General features: G+C 37.0%; 1 protein-coding gene across 5 annotated transcripts in view; it reads left to right on the forward strand.

Moving 5' to 3' along the window:
- Window positions 1–27,035, forward strand: part of LOC120530334 (laminin subunit alpha-3-like) — a 385,202-nt gene that overhangs the window by 134,978 nt on the left and 223,189 nt on the right. For all 5 annotated transcript variants that reach the window (XM_039754747.1, XM_039754746.1, XM_039754745.1 and 2 more), the window contains exons 3-4: window positions 2,182–2,299; window positions 18,559–18,677. In XM_039754747.1, the coding sequence (XP_039610681.1) occupies window positions 2,182–2,299; window positions 18,559–18,677 (237 nt within the window). The remainder of the gene's footprint in view (window positions 1–2,181; window positions 2,300–18,558; window positions 18,678–27,035) is intronic.

Genomic DNA, 27,035 nt, shown 5'->3' on the forward strand with positions numbered 1-27,035 from the left:
TGATAATAAATAAAATAGATGCATTGATACTATTGCTGTGTAATATCCCAATAAAGTCTCTTGGTGTTTTCATTATGTGTCCGGACTGAGACTATTTCTTATGCTTGAAATAGGTATGTGATACTTTTGTGTATATATATATATATATTGATTTCCTTTAATGAAATAATATTTTAATTATCAAATATATACATTGTAGTTTGAAATGAAAATATTTTAGTCAAACATAGGTAGTTATGCTGTTTATAGTAGGTTGTAATCATTCTAGTTTATCAATACAATAAACATTATTAAAAAAATATTTATTAAGAATTAAAAAAAGTAATAATAATGAATGAATGCAGGATTTATCTGAACAATTGTAGAAAATAAGGCCTGAATATCTTTACAGGTTATGTTTGTGTGCTTCTGCTTCTCAGTTTTCACAATGGAGCGGTTTGGTTATGTAATATGCATCAGAAGGACATTTTCTGCATGCCAAAAATAATAAAATGGCATTACTAATTCTTTTTAAATCATAATATTATAAAAAATGAATAATCTGAAAAAGTTCATTCTAAATTGGCCTTGCTATGGGAATAAGCATTATTCAACCATGCCTTTGTTGTTAAACCTGCCGTGATAGACTTCAGACACCCTGTGACCCTGAATTGGATTAAGAGCATTTGAGAATATGTGTTAATAAGTGTAAGACGTCTACTCTTAAGCATCTGTACCCTGTCAAATGTGATGAAGAACTCATTTCAAAGTAATGGCTGAGTTCAAACTTACTCCCTTCATATTTTTTAATAATGTCCTTCATGAAAATGAAGCACAAAATAGGTATATTAAGATTTGGGGTTTTAACAAGAAAAACCCCGTTTATGATAAAGATGTTAAGGTGGTTTACAAACCCCGTCATTGTGTAAACTCTATTGGTATCCTCATTCAACACATTGTCAGGAGAACCTGTCCTGTTCTTCTGGGACTCTATTGAACTGTACATGATGTGGTAGTGATGGCATCAGATCAGTGGTATTCCTCTTCACTGGCATCATCAGAACAAAGAAGAAGCAGACTAAAATGTGAGTCAGGTCAGATCAGGTTGGGTTGAGGAGTATACACTGGTACAGTGCATTACTGCACCCACTACATGATGAAAACGCTCAGGCTCCTGGTTGGCAACCTCCCAGGCAGACACGTGATCAAGTCCCAACCCCGGAAATGAACATCTATCAGCTACAGTCGGGTGTTATGTGGGAGTCCCCTTGTCCTGGTCCATTCGCTACGGTCCTTAGCAATGAGGATCCTGTGACACGGATCACCCTCAATGAATCATGACATATGGCTGAAGTGTTGTAACTTCCATCACAATGCAGGTAATGTGCCTCACTCAGGATTATGTGAGCAACCACTTGTTCATCACAAAGTCAAACTAGCAGTACCCAAGAATTCTCCAAAGAGACACAATACAGAAGTACTTTGAATAGTAGTCTTTACTAATTTTTTAAAAAGTGAGCTTAGAGATGAATGCTGTGTATAATGCCAAGAAATGTGTGGTGTTTTGCCCAAAGTGTCTTCTAGTTTTAACAACAGAGAGTAACGCAGGAAATTTGCTTGTGATTTAGCAGACTTAACTTTGGGCTTTGGGAAATGTATTTCATGCTTCAGCAATTGTGCCTTTAGGTTGAAAATTTATGTATCATAATTTGTGAAAACCCTAATCCTATACCTAACAAAAATATTTACACATGCAGCAGATTTGCTGGTTTGCTTCTCTTCACAGTAGATTATTTAGTAAAGTCTTCCAGTAATTATAGTATTTTAGTTCTTCCTGGTCACCATTTAATCTTGTTTTCTTGTTATTATTCTACAAAATGCAGGTGTTTTACTTGTTAGCCTTAGGTGTGCCCAATAGTCATGGCTATGTGGAAAACACCTCCTCATAATAAACCTTTATGTATGAATAAATAATATGCATCAATACTGAAATAGTCTTAAACTGATCATTCCTAAAAATTATTGGGAATGCACATATAAAGATCTTGTACCTAATTTCAAGTCAAACTTCAAGTTTAAGAAGCGTGCTTGGTAAAGTCCATTTAGAAAAAGAGATAAAATAAGTTATTTTCAAATAATGACATTATTTTCAGCAATGCTAAGTGCAGTTAACCTGAAGTATTTTTTTTTTCATTCTTACAGCTATTTCACGTTGCTTATGTTCTTATCAAGTTTGCTAACTCCCCTCGCCCTGATCTTTGGGTTCTTGAAAGATCTGTAGATTTTGGGAGGACCTATTCTCCTTGGCAGTATTTTGCACGTGAGTATACTGTGATATTTTTAATTATATGGTACCTAAAGTCATATTGTATGATTGTACAATACAATGTAAGTAGAGAGTTAAATAGGGTGATAATTGTATATGATCACTATTTAGGATATCTTCTTGAGTTATACATTTCATTCATGATTGCTTAACAATATGTCACTTATGATAAATTGATTTCCGAGATTTCTTCTGCAGTGGATTGATGTCATATCTAATTTCCCCATTCAGCATGTATGAAAGAATGCAAACAACTGTGAAGAGTTGGGGGGCACCGATAGGCAAATCCTATACAATTCAAACAAAATGCATATTATAAATGCGTTAAAAATAAAACGTTGTTGCAGTGGTGAGTCTCCAAATAGACTTCTTCAAGATGGCAGAGCTTCCGGTGATAAGGATTTTTGGCAGGAAGAAGCGGGTCCAGACAGGTGGAGACCAGAAGTGACGTCAAGGGTGGTCATCAATCTTCCGGTCTGCAGGGGGGAGGAAGAGATTAAGTGTTAGTCAACACATGACATTATCCAAGCCTTTAAACTGCCCCCCAATATGCATGCATGTGGCAAGGGTTATTTCCTGCCTAATGTGGCCAGGATAGGCACTTGCTCAACCCCAAAGTGGATGAATGGGTTTGAAGATGGATGATGGGTGGTTGACTTTCCAAGATTAGCAAATGAAAAACACCATAGAGTATATGAATTAAACTATCACGGGCCCTCGTGTAAGACGTGCACCCTAATTTTTACAAAGAAAATCGCGAAAATTGTTATGCCCCCCGGACGATGCGCATTGTGATTGTATAGGAAGCGTTTAGAGAGAGACAGCGAGTGCGCGAGCGGGTGAGAGAGAGAGCGCGAGTGTGTGAGCAAGCGAGTGAGAGAGAGAGCACGAGCAAGCGAGAGAGAGAGCGATCCCAAGCAGAAGAAGTAAACGTAACAGAATTACATTTCCTCGTGTATGACGCACACCTGATTTCCTAATGCTAATTTTCGGGAAAAAATATGCATGTGGTACATGCGTAAATACCAAAATTAATTAATAACATATACAAAATAAAGCATATTACAAGGATCCCAAAGTCTCCAATTGGTCCCTCTCACCCTGATGGTTTAAGGGCCATTTTTTTGTGTTCATCTAGGTTTACTCAATACCCAAAATTGGGGTGGACAGATGTTTTATGGCCAGATGCCCTTCCTGATGCCAGACTTCTTTAGTCCCCTTTTACAACACCAAATAGGTCCTTATTCTACCCCTAGGTCACAAGGGCAGCCATGAGGTGTCTTATATGAAAGGAATAAATTATCAAGGTAAGACTAGAAAGAAGCAAAGAGGATCTTTTTGACGTCTGTTATTTGATAAGGCCTGTATCTAGGGGTGTCTGCCTTCGTGAATTAACAACATCAAGTGTACATGTTCAAATCAATGCTCTAGTTTTTTTAACAATAGTGTCTGAGTAAACATTTTAACAAATAACAATTTAGCGGTAGAAGTAACATTATCTGATACTGTAGCTTGCTCTTCCACATAGGTCAATCGTGACTAGTCTATTCCAAACAGGATGTAAGGAAAACAATACAGAATAGATGTAGTCTGCCTTATTGAACTAAAGTAGGAATTTTAAAGAGGACACTTTCCTTTGACTACCTAGACTTACTATAACACTTTTCATGCCATGTGTCTACACCCCATGTATGCATGTATTTATTATTAATTTCTTTTTTTTCAAAAATGATCCCTTTTAATCCAACCTGAAATTTCTAATGTATCAAAGGAAGACACTACATTTCCAAGTAAATAACAACATTCCAAAACTTGTTTAATATATACCAACATTTATGCAGGACCAATTTCGATTTAATCATCGGACATCCATGTATCTATTCATTTCCAAATCACCTTATCCCGGGCAGGGCCGTGGGGAAGCCTGAAGCCTATCTTAGCAAGCTTTGGGCACAAGGAAGACACAATCCCTGGCCAGGGAGCCAATACATCACAGGCAAACACACAGACACACACACACTAGGGCCAGTTTAGTAGTACCAATTCATCTAACTTGCAAGTCTTTAAACTAAAGGGAGGAAAGAGGAGGAAACCCACATGTACATAGGGAAAAACATGCACGGTCAACATAGAAAGCATCCAACATGTGAAACCTGGTCTCCTTGTTGCCAGTGTGCCACCCTGCAATGTGTCACCTTTTTTGTTTGGTTGGAAAACTAGAAAAAAAATTCTGGATATGGAGAAAACGTAGAAACTCCACTTAGACAACTTAATTTTTTAAACATTTTATAAAGTCATTATAGGTCATCATTTTCATGTATACAGAGTATAGTGAAATTTGTACTTTCGTGTTCTTTGCCTGACAAATTGTTTTTTCATAATCAAAAGAGGCAGGATGTAGCAACAATTTCTACTGTTGGTATTTAAGGCACAAAATAAAAGGCAGGTCATTAGAGTGTAACCTTTGGGGAGTAGTAGCCTTTTGTTCTATAGATAACAAAAATAAACTGAAAATCTCATATTGATATATTACTACTACTTGCATTCATTATGCAAAAAACAAAATCAGTCTAAATTTTAATTAGTAGAGTAATTTAAAAGAAAAAAATAGTGCCGGTACTTGATTTACTGATCAAGAGATATTGCTGTCACAGGATGCAATGGGTGTGGGTGTTTATATGGCTTGCTCAGTTGGTTTTGTTGTTGAATGAGATCCTCTGGGGAGTGGAGCTAATTTAAGATTATTTAGGCATAGCTTTTTTTAAGAAATTATGTTATAAAATGTTATAAAAAAGCCATGGTATGTAATATACCACACATTTCTTTGTAATACAATTAGCCTTTAACCCCCCACCCACCAAAAAATCAGCCTTCAAAATTATTTGAACTGAAGATTTGAGTTCTTCATAACTGTGTTTCTGCTTTAAATACTGTGTAAGATAGTACCAACCAGGCAGATATCACTATGTAAAAAGTGCAACTATTAAAAATAATTGCATCACAGAGGTGCCACAGATGTTTACTTAGATGTTCTTATTTTTGTCACTTATGTTTATTTATCAGAGTGCCAGTGTGTTAAGTTGATCTGTGATTATTTCCTGTGTGGATTTGTGTGTAAGTGTTCCTTGCAATGGACTGCCTTTCAGTCTACAAGTTGCCCTGCCTTGTATGTCATGTGTCTTGGGTAAGCTTTAGTTAATTATAACCTGGATACAGAAAAAAAGCTTTGAAAGTGGATGGATACATATTTAAATAAGTATTCATTTGCTTCAAATGCTTTTAAAAGAAGTCCTAAGCCATTCTGTTTTTTCTGTTGTTTAGTTACTGATCAAAGAAGTTCATTATCAGTTGATAAATAATCCAAAAACAAAAAGATCAGCACAGTCACAGATCTTTGACCATTTTTCTTTCATACCCACAAGGTTACACACATTTTGTTCAATCACATTTTTTTTTAGAAGTGGTCAGACTTAAAACTTCCTGATAACTTACATCAGTTGACATCAAGCCAGCTCAGATATGCATGTATTTCATAAAGCACAGAAAGTATAATATAGAGTTATCTGTCGAGTTTGGTATTTATTCTTTTATCTGAGTGTTTAAATCAATTACATTTCAGCTAACCTCATTCTACTACCAATATTGCATTATCCAATATGGTTGGATGGACGGTCAGTCAGCAAGGGTCTTTGATGTCTTTGACTGACTTGGATCTTCTAAATCTCTTCATATCTGAATTTCCAAAAAATAGCTAAATAAAGTGTGACATGGTGGCTTAGCCCCACTGCCTCAGAGATCTAGAATCCTGAATTTGAATCCTATTTCTGGTGTGTGCACAGTCATCCTGTGTCTGTATTGTTCCTCCCACATTCCCAAAAATGTGTTTGTTAGGTGATAATAACTGATATCCCCCCTATCGGGATGGTAGCCCATTCATTAATTGGGCTGAATGCCTTTGGTGCTGTTATACTGTTTTTGGTTTTTTTTAGAAGTGAATTGTAATGTATGGTGAACAAAACTAAAAGAGACACATAACTTGTTCCTTATTTTTTTTTAATAGACACATTAATGTAGAGACATATTAAGCATGCTTTGTAGTGAGACCCCTTTTGAAAGTATATCTTTTAACTTGATATTAATTATTGGTTATAGTTGTTTTATAAGCTTTCTTAGAAAGAGGTCTTTTTTCTATAATATAACTCCCATTGTCAGATAAACATTTCTAGGGTTACACTTGACCATGCAGACATTCTTAATAGGTCAATTAAATGATAGTCTTGTTATGACACTAGTGGTTTTTTCTTGTTTTCTGTGTTCCTTCCCAGCTGCATCATGTATTTACAGTAATAATAATGTAAATCAAGTTGAGTGCATTTAATGGCCTGAAAGAAGTGATTATAACTTTACAATCTTTGTACTATTATGAGAACAAAATAAAAAAAAGTTTACTTTGGAATGGTGAGTTAAAGAGCTTCAGGCAATCTGGCATTGAAGGGGAGTTTTAATGTAATTAGGCCATCAAGCTATTTTGGCAAACTACATTTATGATGTAATATGATTGGAGTTTCTTCATGATTTCATTAAAATGGGAATTTATAACAACACAAGAGTTATTTGCTTTAAATAGGGCACTAATCCATAATGCTTACACTCACAGACAAAATTGGATAAATTTAGAACCCCCAATTAATCTAACGTACACATGTTAGCCATGAAGAAAGAAAACCGAAGTAGCCATAAAAAAGCCCACCCAGTCAAAAAGAGAACATGCACACAAGCACTTCTTGAGTAGTGGGCTCTAAATCAGGACTCAGGAGCTGTGAGGCAGCAGTGCTTGACATTCTTCACATTCAACAGCCCTTCACATTATTATTTATCAAAATCATCATTGTTGTTTTTCATGTTCATTTATACTTATATAAAAATACATATAGAACAAAATAATTCAAAGTAAAGTAAGTTTCCAGTTCATAACCAAAGCATATTAAAAAAATTTAAACTGGACACTGACCTCCAAGGAAGATGAATTTAAGTATTGCTTACCTTATAAAACATTATTTTTTAGTTACATAATGCCCCTAGTTTTGTACAGTATGTGTACAAGGTGTGGCAGAATAGTAATGAGACTGATTTTTTATTTACCAAAGTTTTTATTTTTTTCAAACATCAATGTTATCCCCTTCAAAGTAGTTCCCTTGGGCAGCTACACACTGATGGAGACGTTGTTCCCACTGTTGGTAGCAGCGCTGGAAGTCTTCAACCGGTATGGTCTTCAGCATGTCCGTTACACTCTTTTGGATGTTTTCTAAAGTCCCGAAATGATGTCCTTTGAGGACATTTTTCAGTTTAGGAAAAAGGAAAAAGTCACACGGACAGAGGTCAGGTGAATAAGGGGGCTGGGGAACCACAGGAATGCCTTTTGAGGTCAAAAATTCTGTTATGGAGAGGGCAGTTTTTTGGCACCATTTTGGCACAGACCTTTCGCGTGTGCAAATGTTCAGTCAAAATTTGATGAACGGTAAATCTGTTCAAATTTAATTGTTCACTCAACATTCTTAATGTTAAACGACGGTCTGATCTCACAAGAGTGTTCACACGTTCGATGTTTTCATTGGTTTTCGAAGTTGAAGTCCTCCCTGAGCGGTGTTCATCTTCAACGTGTTTTCTGCCTTCCAAAAATGATTTGTGCCAGCGAAAACTTGAGCTCGGGATAAAGAATGTTCCCCATAGGCCTGTTTTAACTTTTCAAATGTCACACTTGCCGTTTAATGGCACAACGTTGCTCCAAATTCCGCTGCTCCATTTTCAAGTGACGCACAACCAAAAACACAACTTCACTAATAGCAGTCACAAAAATCACGTAGTTAACGGAAGGAGTTGAAACTCGCACTGAGCTATGGGAGGGTTCTGATACACGCGCTCTATCAAGGACAACAGCGCAGTGTTGCCAGTCTCATTACTTTTCTGCCACACCTCGTACATTAATGTAACTGGATGATGATGTTTAAGGATGAAAAACATACAAACCCAGGGTAAACATGAAAATTCCACACAGAAAGTGACCAATCCCAGGATTTAAGAAGGTGTTTGCGAATGAATGGTTGGATAGATAGATATTTAGGTGGATGGAAGTGAAAAACTGAGATATCTTTGACATAAAAGTAAATATAAAATGCCTTCCCATGGAAATTTAGATCCTAGCTTGTCTGCATGGAGACCTTGAAATCCAAGAAGGGTTCATATCTGATAGGATGTTGATTTTATTTAAACGTTTTGTGGTTAATTGGCACTGTCAGACTGGCTGTGTGTGAATATAGGACTGTTTGTATTCGGTTCTCTACAATGAATTGATGTTCCCTCCAGGGTTGGCTCTTCCTGCTTTCTGCTACTGCTGTTGTGGACTGACCCTCAGTAGAAATATTTGCTCCTCTTTGGAAAATTATATTAGAAAATGGGGTAATCAGTGGGTGACATATTTGGTTATCAGTTATGATATGAATTGAAAAGTATTACATTTTATCCACTTCTTAGTAAACTTTTTGCTAAACAGAGGTTTTACTGTAGGTCTATTAATTTGTTCAATCAAATGAACAGCTGACAAAAAACTGCAACTCTCCAAAACGATTCATTTAAAAAGAATTTAAATATTTAGCATTTTCGACCTTTATCTCTGTATAGGCAATCCACAGTGAGCTCATACGGTATCTGTTGAGTTATTTTTAAACACAGAATTCATCAATCATACCTTCTGCGAACGTCTGACATCTTTCCCTGTATCTGGGTGTTGTTTTTATAACATGTGGTTTCAGACTATGATTTTTGTCTTTCATTTTTATGGAATGCACTGGAATGTGGAAGATAACTGAAATGGGATTTATAAGTTTATTTGAAGTGAATACCTTCAAAGTCAAACAAAGAACATATATTTTTTTCAAATTCCATTAGATCTGAAAATCCATGGTATCTCCTTTAAAAGCAACAAAGCCTTTTGAAACAGTTTTTTATTAAAGGTTTATGAAAATAAGACTCAAAATTTTGCCATTACTAAATGATTGGAGGCAGAGGACATGATTTTTTATCATGCTTTCACATTATAGGAAAATGCAACAAGTACATACTATTCTGAACACTTTATCAAATGATTGCACTTGCAAATTAAAAAGAACATTGAATGAATTATATGTAAGCTGAACTCTTGATATTATTTAATAATGCACCATATTCAGTTTTATTGATTCACCTAAAAAACATATTATGAATAAATGTACAGTGTCGAGGATGCCAGGGGCCACGACCTGGCCGGGACGCCTTGGAGGACCGGAAGTGGGCGTGCGCCCATCTGGGATCACGTGGGGGCCGCCTTCCTGGTTGCTTTGGGGGCCACGGGTTCAGGGCATGGAAGCCCCACCCTGTAGGGGCCCGTGGTCACCGCCAGGAGGCGCCCCAATGCCTTGGGAACCCTGGACCCCAGTACTTCCACCACACCAGGAAGTGCTGGGGGGAAAAGGAGCAGGGACACCCGGAGAGCTTCCGGGAGAACAGCCGGCACTTCCACCACACTGGGGCGAGTCAGCGGAAGATTGTCGGGGAACACCTGGAGCTCATCCGGGTGCGGATAAAAGGGACCGCCTCCCTCCAGTTGGCAGCAAGAGTCGGGTGGAAGAGGACGGAGCTCGGAGGAGTGGAGTGGATGCAGTCAGAAGGACTGAGCAAGGCATTGTTGTGCGGCCAGGACTGTAAGGGGTGATTGGTGCTGCGGCACTGGGTTAATGCACTTTACTTGTGTTTGGAACTTGTAAATAAACGTGTGTGGAGAAAGAACATGTCTACCTGTCTGTGTCCGGGCTGTACCCCACAACAGTTAGAATTATTGGAGTGAAAAAGGAAGTACTGATGGGTAATTTAGAATTAGCGAACACAGAGTACTATTAACTAAATTTCTTTTATGGTTTTTCTTTTTTGTCATTTCAAAACTGAATACAAACTAATTCTCCAGTGTGTTCTGTTTCTTTGTAAAGTATTTTTTAGTTCATACTCGATGATAAGGTTGTTTAAAGACTAAAAAGAACTGTTTGCTACTTTTTTTTAATTTTGTTCTGCTTTACTTTTTTCATTAAAACGTTTTATGATGTGATGTACCTACAAATAACAATGAAAGTTAATAAGCAGGAAAATCAAAAGAAACAAAAAATCCTTGTGAGCCAGGGATGATAATCTACATCTTTCTAAATAGATAGACAAATAGATAGCACTTTGTTTGTCACAAGAGGGAAATGTGGCTCTTATTTTTATAAATTTATAGTTAAGTTTTAATTTTTTGAAATTTTTCATTTTTATCCTAAGAGAAAATGTTGTGAGTGCAGGACAGACTTGTATGAGTTGCTTTGAAATTTTTCAGCATCAACTGGGTATCCTCTTTTAATAAAGTAAAATGAAAAAACAACTTTGCACAATGGTACCAACTAAAGATTGTGTTGTCAGCCCAATAAAAAAGAACGCTTTGCAGTTTATGGAAGCTATGACAGCAAAATGGGCTTTGCTCCAGGTTGGGTTCCGGGTCCAGCAGCAGATGGCATTATTTGGGGAACATCTGTTTTTATAGCACCTCAACCAGAAATGGTGGAGCATTGCAACCAGGTCAGTTACCCTCACTTGATTTCTCCTTAAAGCTGTGGGTAGAAAACGAGAAACAGAGTGAGCACCCCTTCTTCTTCTTCCTCAGTTTTGTTTAGATTTTAAAGACAAATTTAAAGACGAACCAGTTACTACACATACCTCACAAAAACAACATGTTGTAAGGCCAGGTTTAAACTTCATGTGACGTGACATGTGCTCCAGAGGACACTATTGCTACGCAAGCGTTGTACTGTTCATACTTGTGCTCATACTTTACGTAAATCTGGAAGATTCCACCAGGTGGCAGTGTGAGATATCATCACAGTGAGAACAGGTTTGGTTTCACTGTGTTGTGAATTGCCTGAAACACCCATTAAATTCTGAGGACACCTTACTGCAATATCTCTGAAAAGGAGCTACTGCTCTGCCACTGTGCCACCCCCATACAGTATGTGTAATTATTAACAGTATTTATTATTTAAACAAAGTGAACGATTTGCCTGTAAAATGCAACATACATACTTTAATACATTTCATCATGAAACTGCTATCAAATATAAATCTAAGACTTTTCAATTATGCAGAGAGTTGGAAAATCATAAATGTAATGTATTCTGTGTGGTGATCTATTGCTACTTGCTGCTACTATCAGGTCTGGAGGAAGCCCCAGAAACACGTAGTGATTAATAACTGGGTCAGTTTTAAGATGACGTTTACAACTGTCTACTCAAATGATAAAGTAAACTACAAGGTAAAAGTGGACATTATGAGATGAAAGCCGAATTTTCCACTTTAATCACAAAATAGACCTTTTCACCATGTACTTTAATTTTTTTCTCTATGGCTCAAATATGCTGCCAAATATTCTGATGCTGTTGTGAAGGTGCAAAATAAAAAAGATGGCACAGAAGATGGTATGTGAGACCTTTAAAATGCATCGTGTCATTACATTGGGAAATATGCAACGCTTGAATATAAAAGCACCACGAATGCATTTGCATGTCAGCATTTCGCTTCACCACATCAAACCATTCATCAAACATCGAAGCACGCACATCAATCCTGGAGAAACCTCAAAGCGGCTTTCTGTCACATGTAGATAGTAAACAGAGACTCTGACATCACATTCCGACTTTTATCACATTGCGCTCCCCGACATTTTGCTGGTACTGCAACTCGCGGATGCGTCGCGTTAATTTTTGAGGACCTCCTCAGAGGATAGTGGATTTTGCCAAAAGGATGGACATGGCTGTGGTGAATACGTATTTTAAGAAGAGGGAGGAACATAGGGTGACGTACAAGAGTGGAGGAAGATGCACAAAGGTAGATCACATCCTATGCAGAAGAGTTGATCTGAAGGATATTAAAGACTGCAAAGTGGTGGCAGGGGAAAGTGTAGTTAAGCAGCATAGGATGGTGGTCTGTAGAATGACATTGGAGATCAAGAAGAGGAAGAGAGTGAGAGCAGAGCCAAGGATCAAATGGTTGAAGTTGAAAAAGGAAGACTGCAAGCTTGAGTTTAGGGAGGAGGTGAGACAGGCACTGGGTGGCAGTGAAGAGTTACCAGACAGCTGGGAAACTACAGATGTAGTAAGGGTGACAGCAAGAAGGGTGCTTGGCGTGACATTTGGACAGAGGAAGGAGGAAAAGGAAACTTGGTGTTGTTATGAGGAAATACAGGAGAGTATACAGAGGAAGAGGATAGCAAAGAAGAAATGGGATAGTCAGAGAGATGCAGAAAATAGAGAAGAGTACAAGGAGATAAGGCACAAGGTGAAGAGAGAGGTGGCGAAGGCTAAAGAAAAGGTGTATGATGAGTTGTATGAGAGGTTGGACACTAAGGACCTGTACCGATTGGCTAGACAGAGGGACTGAGCTGGGAAAGATGTGCAGCAGGTTAGGGTGATAAAGGATAAAAATGGAAACATACTCACAAGCGAGGAGAGTGTGTTGAGCAGATGGAAACAGTACTTTGAGAGGCTGATGAATGAAGAGAACGAGAGAGAGAAGAGGTTGGATGATGTGGAGACAGTGAATCAGGAAGTGCAACAGATTAGCAAGGAGGAAGTAAGGACAGCTAAGAAGAGGATGAAAAATGGAAAGGTCGTTGGTCCAGACATACCTATGGAAGCATGGAGGTGTCTAGGAGAGATGGCAGTGGAGTTTTTAACCAGATTGTTTAATGGAATCTTGGAAAGTAAGAGGATGCCTGAGGAGTGGAGAAGAAGTGTACTGGTGCTGATTTTTATGAATAAGGGCAATGTGCAGGACTGCAGTAACTACAGGGGAATAAAATTGATGAGCCACAACATGACGTTATGGGAAAGAGTAGTGGAAGCTAGGTTAAGAAGTGAGGTGATGATTAGTGAGCAGCAGTATGGTTTCATTCCAAGAAAGAGCACCACAGATACAATGTTTGCTCTGAGGATGTTGATGGAGAAGTTTAGAGAAGGCCAGAAGAAGTTGCATTGCATCTTTGTGGACCTGGAGAAAGCATATGACAGGGTGCCTCAAGTGGAGCTGTGATATTGTATGAGGAAGTCGGAAGTGGCAGAGAAGTACGTAAGAGTTGTACAGGATATGTACGAGGGAAGTGTGACAGTGGTGAGTTCTGCAGTGGGAGTGACCGATGCATTCAAGTTGGAGGTGGGATTACATCAGGGATCAGCTCTGAGCCATTTCTTATTTGCAATGGTGATGGACAGGCTGACAGATGAGATTAGACAGGAGTCCTCATGGACTATGATGTTTGCTGATGACATTGTAATCTGTAGTGATAGTAGGGAGCAGCTTGAGGAGACCCTGGAGAGGTGGAGATATGCTTTAGAGAGGAAAGGAATGAAGGTCAGTAGGAACAAGACAGAACATATGTGTGTAAATGAATGGGAGGTCAGTGGAATGGTGAGGATGTAGGGAGTAGAGTTGGTGAAGGTGGATGAGTTTAAATACTTGGGATCAACAGTACAGAGTAATGGGGATTGTGGAAGAGAGGTGTAAAAGAGAGTGCAGGCAGGGTAGAATGGGTGAAGAAGAGTGTCAGGAGTAATTTGTGACAGACGGGTATCAGCAAGAGTGAAAGGGAAGATCTACAGGACGGTAGTGAGAGCAGCTATGTTAGATGGGTTGGAGACGGTGGCACTGACAAGAAAGCAGGAGACACATCTGGAGGTAGCAGAGTTAAAGGTGTTAAGATTTATATTGGGTGTGACGAGGATGGATAGGATTAGAAATGAGTACATTCGAGGTTCAGCTCAAGTTGGACGGTTGGAAGACAAAATCTTCTGGGGACGAGATTGCGTTGGTTTGGACATGTGCAGAGGAGAGATGCTGGGTATATTAGGAGAAGGATGTTAAGGATAGAGCTGCCAGTGAAGAGGAAAAGAAGAAGGCCTAAGCGAAGGTTTATGGATGTGGTGAGAGAGAAGATGAAGGTGATGGGTGTAAAAGAACAAGATGCAGAGGACAGAAAGTTATGGAAGAAGACGATCCAGTGTGGCAACCCCTAACGGGAGCAGCCGAAAGAAGAAGACGACTTAAAATATCCATTCAGGCATTTTTTGACCCCACTTTTTGACCCCACTTTTTCATTAAAGGGTCTTTGGGCAGTACTTGTTGAACTTGTTGAATTTAGCTCAAGGCAGAGTTGGGTCCTAGATGGGGCGCCAGTCTTTCATAGTGTGCAATGTACACAAACACATTCAGTCACAATCTCCATGATTTTAGGGTAGTCTGCTAACCTAGTATCCACTGTTTTCAGTAGAACTGGGTAAATTTTCTCAAATGCAAAGAAAACATGCAAACTCCAAAAAGAAGTGCCTGGGCTACCAAATTAATCTTCTGTTCTTGGAGTTGTGCAGCAGTAGTGCTAAAGGCTACATTACCATGATTTTCATAGTTTTCTGACATCAAAAAGTTAAAAGTTCATTCCAAAAGTCTCTAATTTTTTCTTCTTAGACTTGTTTCTTTTCATATTAAAATGGGTAGTGCTGTAAAAGAATCCATGATATTAGAAAAAAATAGCACTCATGTGGAAAAAAACCCAGGTGTTCATTTTATTATAGGCTGTCATTAAGTGTATGACACATGATGAATCAGCTTGTTGCCAACACTCTAAACAGATGCATTTAACTGTATATTTTGTGACACCTAAGTATGGCAGAGCTGGTCATAGATTTTTAGAAAGCAGGAGGCAGACCACAATTTTATTTACATCAGAGGAAAAACTTTGGAGAGTGTCAGTGGCTTTACATTAAATTGAGTCACTTACATTAGATGTATTTATTTGGCTCATACTTTTATCCAAGGCAGCTTACAACATTTGAGATACAATTGGTTACATTTCTTTTTCCAAATGGAGCACAGGCAGGTGAAATGACGTGCTCAAGGTCACACAGTCTTAATGGTGGGATTTGAACTCACAACCATGTGCAAAGCATGGAGGGCACACGGTTTCAAACTGTACCTTGACATGCCCAATAGCAAGAAAGTTAAAATGCTCTATTGAATGTGCAGTGCCATACGTTTAGAGCATACTGAAGGCGAAGTAAAGCATCTTTAAGTATAGAAACAACTGAAGTTTTGTAGGCAAAGCAAAGTTTAGAGATGATACATTTTCTTCCAATTTTTTTGCCTTTTATTCTACGTGTGTAACAACTTTTTTTCTTTATTCTTGTGTGGATTGTTTGCTATGAAGTTTCAGTAAATCTTTTAAAACAAACCTTTGGACTGAGAGTTTTATTTTGGCACGTGTTTGACCAGTGCTTGATCCTGCCTTACTCACCAGTAGAAGAATTGTGTTGATGAAAAATTAAATTTGGAGTGTAATTGTTCATAGGATGCAAAGACATTATCTATGTACAAATCTCTAAGTGATTTAATCCCTTATGTTTTTCCAAACATTAAAAACTGCTTACATTTGAGTAAGTGGAAAAAGGTGGTTATTGTGCAGAGGTGCCACAGATCAAAGCCTCACTAACTTGAAGTACTTCCTACATTGCTTCCATATTGTTAGTGAATTAAGCACAATTGAGTTGTTAGTATATTGACGATAGCTCATATTTACTGGGGTACAAGGCAAAGAATTTTAAAGCCTGCCCCAGACCAAGCCTGCGTGTGTTCATCTATTTGTGTTAATGTCCAGGTTTGTTAACTTGTATATCTGTCTCCCAGTAATAAAAATGAAAATTAAGTAGATCTATGGCACCTTCTGCCTTAGGTCTTTGTATGGTCACCCTTTGAATGCATGGATGTTTTTAATTCCAAATAAATTAGGTTATGATTGAATCTAACTTCTTAAAAACTGATTTCTTAATGTATATTGGAATGCTTTGAAATACAAAAAGAAGCTTAGGAAGTCTATTCATCTTGACCATGTTAATATTTCCAGCAAAAGTGAGATGAAGGGTAGATCATCTATGCAAGTCACACTTTTATTCAAATTAATTTTGAGTCCAGAAATCTTTTGAAATTCTGCTAGTGCTGTTAGGACTGCAGGCACAGCATTTTGTGGATCTGATATAGTGATATTTTCTGTTCAAGTCCTTCACTGATAATTCTCTTTATCTCGTGAGCATTTCAGAAGTGAACTGCCAGTGGCTTAATGGTGATTGCAAATAGCAGTGGTGACAGGGGCATCCTTGTCTAGTACCATGTTCTAGTATGAAGTAGTCTGAAATAATGTTATTAATACAAACTGAAGCTTCTGGACTGTAGTTTGATCCAAACCCAAATTTCTCTAATGTAGTGAAAAGGTTGTCCCAATCAACAATATCAAATGCTTTTTCTGCGTCCAACAATGATATCATCTCCAGGGTATTAGACTTTGTGAATATATTACATTAAACGGGTGTCAAACATTGGAAGCTAAGTGTCTTCCTTTAATGAATCCAGATTGGTCTTGTTATATTACCAAAGGAAGCACTTTGTCAGTCCTTCTAGTTAGAACTTTGGAGAGTATCTTAACTGTTATCCTTATTTTTCTTAGAAAAGACAGTAATGAATTCTTGGTGAAACGTTTGAGGTAGAATTTTATTGTCTCTAGCTTCTGTAAATGTTGCTAATAAAAGGGGAGCTAACTTAATTGAATTTTTTTTCTAATTCGCCAGGGTAGACATCAGGGCCGGCTGCTTTCCCACTCTGAAGTGAGTTTATAGGGTGGGAGCACGCGCGGATAGCGTGTTGCCGCACCCACCCCATGACAAACCACCTGGATTGGAAGGAAATCATGTTTCCTTTTAGATTACATTGATGGCTGGGTGCATGTGTGTTAATGGGAAGAAGGCAAATCAGTGGAGGCAGTGTGAAGGACAATGCTCTGCTGGGAATCCATGGGTCGTGGCATTCATGGATATTACTTTGACATTTAAAACCTACCTAAACATTGTTGTTGACCACATATAACTCTTCATGGCAATGGCTGATGGCAATGGCCATTTTCAGTATGATAATGTGCCCTCCACACTGTAAAAACTGTTTACGAATGGTTTGAGGAACATGACAAATAGTTCAAGGTGTTGACTTGGTTTCCAAATTCCTTAGATATCAGTCCAATTGAGCACATTAGTGATGTAATGGAAAAGCAAGTCCAATCCATGGAGGCACCACTTTGCAACTTCACAGGACTTAAAGGATCTGCTGCTAATGTGTCGGTGCCAAATACCATAGAACACCATCAGAGTTCTTGTGGAGTCCTAATGGGTCAGAGCTGTTTTGGTATATGAGGAGGACCTACACAATATCAGGCAGGTGGTGTTAATGTTGTGGCTGATTGGTGTGCTAAGGATCTTGTACTATTTGCCAATACAAAGACAGGAGAAAAGTGACTATGCCATGTTTCCTGTTAGGAAATAGACTAGTACTGATGATGTGCAGCCTTCCTCTGTCTCAATACTAGTTTGTTTAAAGAAAGTAAATTAGCATCAGAAATCAGGCTATTATTTTTTCCTAATGTTCAATTGTTTTGTCCTTCCATCAACAAGTTTGAGATGGGTGTGATCTGTGCAAGGGCTAAGAAATTAGAGAAGATTGGTAGATAAAAGAAGCTATTTTTCAGGGAGTGTATGACCTATGCAAAATTCAACTCTACTCTTTCCACTAGTCGGGTACTTACAAAAATGGGTTTGTATTAATAGACTCCTAATGTGACAAGAGAAGTATAAATCTTCTTTATGTATATTATGTATTAGAGTTTGGAAATTTTTATTCAGGTATCCAGGTTTTAAACTCCAAAAGCTAGGTGTATTTATCTTATACAGGTCTCAAATGTCATAGAAAATGATGACTAATGTTGATCATATTTTCCTTGCTGAATTGTAAATACTGATATTTTTAAATAAGCATTAAATAAAAAAGAATATTAGAGCATTATTCAATTATTTACATAGAAAAATATGCACAGCATTTTAAACTTTTGTATTTGCTAATATTAACTAAATGTATAATTTTGGCAAAAAAATAGTTATGTGTTGTTGCAATAATGTATCAGTGTATGCAAAATAATTTTAGATATGTGTGTAAGCATGCAGTGTAAAACCACCATCATCAACTGAATTTCTGATTTCAAAGTATTGCGAAGTCTTAATAGGAATGATTCTTCAGGCATAAGTAACATAAAACAAAATAACCATTGTTATTTGCAGATTCCAAGATAGACTGCATTGAAACCTTTGGAAAAATACCTAATCAGCGCATTGTCAAGGATGATGATCAGATATGTTCTACAGAGTATTCTCGCATTGTGCCCTTAGAAAATGGAGAGGTATAAATATGAATTATTAATATTTTTGTCTAGAAGCAATTTTTCAAGCCTTATATTTTGATTGAGGAGGCATTCTAATAAGAAATATTCACTATAATGTAAGACTTTTGACTGCCTATACTGTACCTATGCACCTATGTGGAGTTTGCAACATGTCTGTTTATGTGGATTTTTCTCAGGGTTTTCTAGGTTTACCTGCACCCTGTCCAAATGCATGCAGGTTAAGCTGCCTTTAAAACTGATCCAGTATTCATGAAAATGGATGTTTGTAAGTGCATCTTGGACTGGTTCTTGTCTTGGGTCCAGTCTTGCCAGATATCTTCATTTACCTATATGGACTAGAAAGATGTTTACATATTCAAAAAACAGTTCACAAAATAAAACCAAGAAGTTTTTAGCCTGATTTATTTTTTAAATAGAACCTTTTATAATTAAAGTGGAAAAAACATAATGTTATTTTCTGCCTCTGTTACAAGGCTAACCTGTCATCCCTAACCCTGTTTTGATTTGTTCACGTCCATTTCTTTCCTGGTCCTTTTTCTCTTTTTCTACCTCTTTCTCACTGTCTGTGAGTGTCAGTCACAAAGAGCTGGAACAACATAAGCTAAATGGAACATCTTGTCATGTATCAGGTTGAAGTTACGTATATGTATTTTATACTACTGTTTTTATTAATTTTGAGTTTTTTTCTTGTTTCTGTATGTAATTTTTGTTCATTTAATATATGATATAATAATAGTGTGGTAATGTTCCATATTCTTTGTTGGTGGAGCCCCAAGAGACAGGACCACCCTGATGTCAGCACTCCTGGGGCCTTCCTCTGGCTAAGTAAGTAAGCTGAAAAGGCCTAATAGTAGGATTCATTCATTTATAATGGACTTTGCAAGTATTCTGTCTCTTTTTGTTGGATTTCTATGGATTTCTAATTATTTCTAGCTTTGTAATAAGGATTCTGCTTTGTGGATATTATATTGGGTCAACTTAGGATTGCTCTTTAGGAAACTCCTTTCTGACTTTTTTTTAGCTTTTGTTTTTTGCCATTTCTGTGAGTAAGTCTTCTATTCATAAAGATTCTTCATGTGTCCTTTCTATATTAGCCAAGGGTTTATGGTTATCCTTTATCCTGTGGGGTTTCACTGTTTTTTTGGGAGTGTTGCAGTTGTTTTTGCCAGCTCCCCATTTTAGGCATTCTCCATGTGAAGGCCACAGGTAGCCTCAGGGGCCTGGCTGAAGTCACGTTTGCTTCTGCTGGACAGACCAAACAGACTTCTGACTTGCTCCTTAGTTTGTTTATTTTGCTTAGGATGAAACTCCCAGATCATGACACATCTGAGTTGCCTGAATTATAACTGTGACAGATAGGCTTGCTGAAAACAACAGGTGGTTGTGGAAAGCAGTATTCACCCATAGCACTAACTGGAAAAATGACAGCCGTTCTATGAAAAGCCTGCAAGCACATATTTCACCACCTATCACTGCAAAGCACCTGCCTTTGGATGCAATGATCACGGTAGTAAAAACAAAAGAAGCAAAACACAAAAGAGATTATGGCCTAAAATTATTGTCACAAAGGATTAAATGAAGTAACCAAAAATTAGCAAAGATATCCTTAAAGAAAAAGGATCTATGTTTTTAATAAAATCAGAACAGATAATGATGTTGCACTTTTTAGGTCTGCTTTTATGGGAATGGAAACTACTGAGTATTTGAAGGTAGGGCTTGACCAATAAAAAATAATGACTAATTAATATCTATATTTAATATCATCCGTTCATGCCTGCTTTTACCTGAGTAGGGTCAAAGGAAAGCCAGAGCTCATTGCAGCAAGCAAAGGGTCAAGGCATCAACAATCCCTGGACAGGGCACCAGTCCATAACAGGACACACACACACAATCACATCAGGGACCAATTTAACAACACCAGTTTACCTAACTTGCAAGTCTTTGGACTGTGTTTGGAAACAAGAACACGTGGCTGAAAGCCGTGCAGGATTGGGAGCCTCTGCCAATAGCGTGTTACTGTAGCCCCACATGCCGAACCACCAGAATTGGGACCCAAGTGCAGTGTGTGACACCTCAGTACCACTTTGGAATAGTGTGAGGTTTTTTATGGTGGCTGGAGTGCCAATCCTGCCACCAACACCAGCCATGCAAACACCAGGAGAAAACCCCACGGATGACCCAGGTTTATAAACTCCATTATCCTTCTTGCAAGGCAGCAGCGCTGCTACTGCACCATTGTGCCACGTCATCTGATGTAAATAAAAGAGAATTGAGAATATATATTACATGTGCTCTATAAAGGGGTTTAATTAAAAATATAAATGTAATTAAAATGAAATAACATTTAATAATAGGTTAATGTTAGCATTTTCTAATTAGAAGTCCTTTCTAACTGTAGAAAAGAACAGAAAAGACACAATCCTTGTCAAAGTTATGTTGATTGTGAGACCCCAATTAATTTAAAAGGCAGGACAGAATGAAGTGAAGAATGCAACAGATAGCACTTGGCTCTTTCAGTTCCACTTGCGTTGTTTCCTCTTACAAAGTAGCCAACTCAATAATGACCTACTTCCTGTTGGCGCCATCCATTTATCTTGATTAAAAAGAATGGGCAGGACTAGTGGTCAGCCAGAAGTGTCATCATGGATCATTGCCAGTTGCCTTTTCTTTCATTCTTAAAATGAAAATGGAGACTTTCCTGAAGACTAGACTGTACCTCAACCCCTGTGCTCCTCCCCCTCCAACATTCACCATACTCATGCATTTGACATCACAATTAAAAAAATATTTTACATCTGTACAGATAGATTATTTTTTTCTCTGCACTTCTGTTTAAGTAATTATTAAGTTGTTTGCACATTGCTACAGACTATACATGGAGTACTATTTCAGTCATAGCCTTAGAACACAGGCATTTATTTGATCCATACATTACTTAAATCTCTTGGAGAGTAAAATATGTTAAATTAATAGGTACACATTTTGTTGTTTTTATTTATTTATTTTTTTATTGATTTTTTTAAAATCACACAACATTCAATTTTTACAAAAATAGGATCGAAAACAAATCAACTCCCAACCCTGAGAAAGAGAGCTAGGCCAGCAAAGTAAAACTTAAAGCTAGTAACAATAAGTAAATAGATGAATTAATAAGTAAATAAAGATAAATGGAAAAAAGGGAGAGAATTTGCTTCCTCAGTGCTTTAAATGCTTATTCCAAAATGTAATTGATTAGATCCTGCCAGGTTTTGAAAAAGTTTTGCACAGATCCTCTAAGTAAGAATTAGATTTTTTTCCAATTTCAAATAGTATAAAACATCAGTTACCCACTGACATAAAAGAGGAGAGTTAGGATTCTTCCATTTGAGCAAGATAAGTCTACGTGCCAATAGTCTGAAAGGCATTTAAAGATTTTGGTCCAGAATGATGTAATTTGGTGCAGGCCCAAAACGTGTGACCCAGTGAGGCTGGGACTTGATTGCAGCATTCACAGGTTGGATCTTGCCCTGGAAATATTTTGGACAATTTTAAGTGAGACAGATGTGCTCGATATATAATTTTAAGTTGAATAATTGTATGCTTTGCGCATATGGAGCGCGAGTGGATTCTCTGCACTGCTACCTTCCACTCCTTTTCTGAGATATTGAGTGAGAGATCCTTTTCCCACTGTCCTCTTGGATCTTTGATAAGTAAACTTTTTGGATGCTCCAAATAAAAGTATAAAAAGCCACTATGTTTATTTAGAAGCAATGCTTGCTTCCAATTAAGAAGATGTTAGTTTCAAATAAAATCTATAGGTACTGTACGTTCACCCTTAAGGAACTGAGAATGAAACCATTGGCATCTTAGCACCATATAATTGGGACCACTGGGAATGTAACTTTTTCACAGCCTTTAATCTCACACGGAAGTTTGGCTACCTTCTCTTAATAATCTGAAACTTATCTTTAGTGATGCAACCACCAAGTACAAGTGTGTCGCATTGTAGTTACAACCCTCTTATAGAAAATCAAATAAAATATTAAACAATCACTTTGGAATATGAACAGTAAATTTAAAAAGTACTATGTCACCCATAGTACTAGCTGGAAAATGACAGCAGTCCTATGTAAAGTTTGCAAGCACATATTTCAAAATTGGTCTTCATTTTTATTCTGATTCCTATGATTCCTACCGTCAATTAAAGCACACTGACAAACCCATCATCGGAGCTGTTTTTGAAAAGCTTAACTTTGTTAAATGTAATGTTTGAAATTACTAAAATTTGTTTTGGATGCATCTTTTGGATGTTATCTGCAGAATTGCCAAGGTAAAAACTTAAATCAGAACACCTAATCATTTTCAGATTGTCTTGCAGCTTACTAGAAGCTATAGTAAATTATGAGTCAAAAAACAAAGCTAGATCAAACCGTTGTCAGTTCTGATTTGTTTATACACGTGTAGAAAGTCTCTCACAAAGTGTTTTCTCTAATTACTTTTAAATTTGCATTTTGGCATCTATGAAAAACCACCTTATACAGCGTGTCATGCAGAGTGCACATATCATGCCCGTATGATTTTTTTATTGTTGTGATGGTTATGTTATCACGTTGATATTAGAGGCATTTGTTTTGGCTGAGGATACTGCTATTTTATCTTTAGGATTGTTGACATTGCTCTGGAGTTTATAAAAATTGTGATCTGTTGCTGGATTTATGACACGTGTTGTTACTTGACGATGTTATTATTTGGCGGCTTTAATGCACTAATAACAAAAATAAAAACAGGTTTTGCTTAATGTGGTTAGAGGAAATAAATTCGAGATGGTGTTGAGATTGTGCTAAGATTTTTTGCTTGTGCTTTTGACCATTCTTCTTGATTTGAGTATTTAGGCTCTGACATTTGGTTTGTTTTATTTTGCTAGTATCTTGATGACTTGATTGTTCACTGCATTTATTTTTCATTTCCCAGTATATTTTTCAATACAAACCATCTGTCCTTCCACTGCACAAAATTTCATAACCGTGCCTAGCAGCCTAAAATATCTGTACTAATTTTCAAAATACACAAACATGTCTGCTGTTCTTTCTCCATAATACCTCATCACAGCTCAGAATAGAAACTGCTTCTTCCTTTAAACCAGAAAACATCAATTATTCTCTCTGTCTCACATCTGCACAGTCCACACAGAATGAACTTTTGTGGATCTTGGGATACTACAGTAGCTATTTGAAAATTCATGAACTGTATGATGAAAATTGAGATACTTGTTAAGTAAATGGCCCCCACTTATACTATTTACTAACACTAACCCAGCCATAATGTTATCTGCTTTTCAAGTGATAATATTATATACTTTTCAAACAACATTATGTGTACTCAAATGCAGCATATATTATCACTTTCAGGCCTAAATGTTCACTATTCACTGAGCTAGAGATCCATACTTGACTGATTTCAATATAATGCAGCTGCACTTTCATACACACCGTTTTTCCAAACAAAAATAAAATAAATAATTTCATGGAAACATAATGGATCATTTGTAATCCTTAATTTCCATTTCTGCCTCATTGTGACATTTTCTTTAATATATATATGTTCTCTAATTATATATAAATATATATATATATATATATATCCATCTATCCATCCATTTTCTAACCCGCTGAATCCGAATACAGGGTCACGGGGGTCTGCTGGAGCCAATCCCAGCCAACACAGGGCACAAGGCAGGAACCAATCCTGGGCAGGGTGCCAACCCACCGCAGGATATATATATACATTTTAGTTTTTATATAAAGCTTTCAGTCTTCATACACTTGTCTGTATGAACTATAAGCAAACTACGAAAAGACAGCATGAAGTAATTATAGCCAGGGCTATTTTTGGTATGAAAAGCCCTAGAGGACCCTAAACACTAGTGATAACATGACCTGCCAAAAGACTGCTTCTTATATTTATTTATTTATTTATTTATTTATTTATTTATTTATTTATTTATGTATTTATTGCTTTGCCAAGGTATAATAAATTTCACTACTACTGTAGTAACAGACAGTAGGTGCCAGGAGACTACATATTTATCTCATGTCACAAATTGGACACATATCTGTATGCAGTATCTACATTTGTCTTTTTCTTTTCCTATTTTTCATCTTGCTTGACAGTCACAGTGGTTAAGCAAAGGTTACCAGACTTTTATCTCTTTAGTTTACAGCTCTTCCCGGAAGAATATACCATTCCCAAACTAACTAAGAATAATAATTTCTTCAGCATATGTCATGCGAGGCTCTCAGGTCACCTTGCCAAAGGAATACCATTTGGGTCATCTTAATCAGCAGCAGTAGTTACTCTACTCATAGATCTTGCCTGGGTGCTAAGATTATCACAGATAAATTGTAAAACCAAGAGCTGAGACGCCATTTAAGCAGCTTGTACAAGTGATGTCATTCTTTTCGTCGCCATCCATAACTAGTGAGCTTATGACAGAATGGAGACATGAATTGGCTTACATACAAGTTCACCACTCTTGTCAGGTACAGTGTCTGTAATACTGTTGCATCTGTTCCAAACTTTTGATATCTCATGATCACCTAGGGTTCTTTAATGATCTGCCTTTTGTCGTGAAGTATATGTTGAGAGCCGTACATGTTCAGCACTAATGAAAACTTTTTGAGGAAACAATTTTTTTTCGAGGATAGAAGGATGGCTGTAGATTTGGAGTTGCTAATTCCCCTATAATGCACAGCAGACTTCAGTCAGATGATGTCAAAAGGACAACATCACTGACTAACCACAGATATGTATTCCTAAGATTTCTAAATTAGATTTGTTTCAGCACTATTCCATTTCTTGATATTTTGATCATGAAGATCACAATCATGAAGTGAACAAAGACAGATTCTTTAGGCAACTCAGTCCTACATCAGATAGTTTAGAAATAACTATAAGAATCCAACTGCAATTTTTGATCTGTAAAAAAAAAGAAAGTAATGGCATTCAGCATTGGTCATGGAATATTATTTTTCCTGCACTATTTTAAAGTATGCAGACCTAAGCTGTTTGTATGCCTACAGATGATATGATTGAAAATTTCTAAAACCATTCAAATATCCAACAAAAGTAAAATGTTGTTCATTCCTTTTTATAGCTGTGTATCGATTTTTTAAATCTATTTACGTGATTTATTCCTCCTGTCATTTTGTTGCATTAATAACAGCAGATCAGAGATCACTAGAATGTTTAATGGACTTGAATTATTGATTAATACCACCTCATTCATATTTATTTCTAAAATGATGTTAACATTGTTGAAATGAAAACTTTTGTCACTACTTGCATAACAAAATATACAGTATTACAATAATTTGTACATCAGAAACATTCATGCTGAATATTACCAAAAACATGAAACCACCAGAGACACAAAGGGGAGTCCGGCTTCAAAAAGACACAAAAAGACAGATTTGCCTGCTTCACAGGTGAGGTCCCACTGGATAGATCGTAAGTAGACTAATCTCAGACTGGAAAGGCCAGCTTCCATTATGAAAGCCCGAAAGCAGGGTTTCAATAAATGTTCTCAGAAGAGGAGACAGAAACTGAAAAACCCCTGGTCACAGGACAAAAAAAAAACTTTGTTTAAAGATACTTATTATGTAATTAAAAATCAAATGTGGAAAAAAGGCAAACCAAGAAAGAAAGAGCAAAAATAGGCTGGCCAAACCTACAGCAAACAAATCCAAGCATCACAAAGTAGAAATGATACCTTTTGTGTGAAAATAGGGGTCAAAAGCCATGAAATCTAAAGAATTACAAAATGACGAAAGTCAGGAATCAAAATCAAAAGTACAAATTACCCAGGCTAAAGTTTATTTTTTGTGTTTTTTACAAATTATTCTGTATATGTTATTAATTCTGTTTTTGGTTTTGTTCTTTTCTTTGTACTTTTGTAGCTTTATGATTTTCTTTGCTATTGCGTTTCTATGTGGTATTGTTTGTGATCTGCCTTGCCTACTGCATTTGGAGCCTAAGGAGGCAGAGCTATCTAATTATGCAGTCAGAGTTCTGGTCCCAGCAGTACTTAAGGTGAAGGTTTAGGGTGTCCAATAGCTTTGGTACAGTGGCAATTGTGGTTTGTTTTTAATATGTTTGTTTTTGTTCATGTTTGGATTTCATGGCTTTTGATCCTCTCATTTCCATTAAGGTACTATTTAACTATTTATGGTTGGTATTTATTGTGATTCAGTTGTTTTTAGGTTTCATGGCAAAACCTATTCTACTTCTTTTGTTACTCCTTCTTTTGTTTTTTTGTTCTATTTTTGAATTATTTCAAATAAATATTTAAATACAAGGAACATATACAAGGAACTTTTT

Source organism: Polypterus senegalus, chromosome 5 (assembly GCF_016835505.1).
Source record: "Polypterus senegalus isolate Bchr_013 chromosome 5, ASM1683550v1, whole genome shotgun sequence".
NCBI lineage: Eukaryota > Metazoa > Chordata > Cladistia > Polypteriformes > Polypteridae > Polypterus > Polypterus senegalus.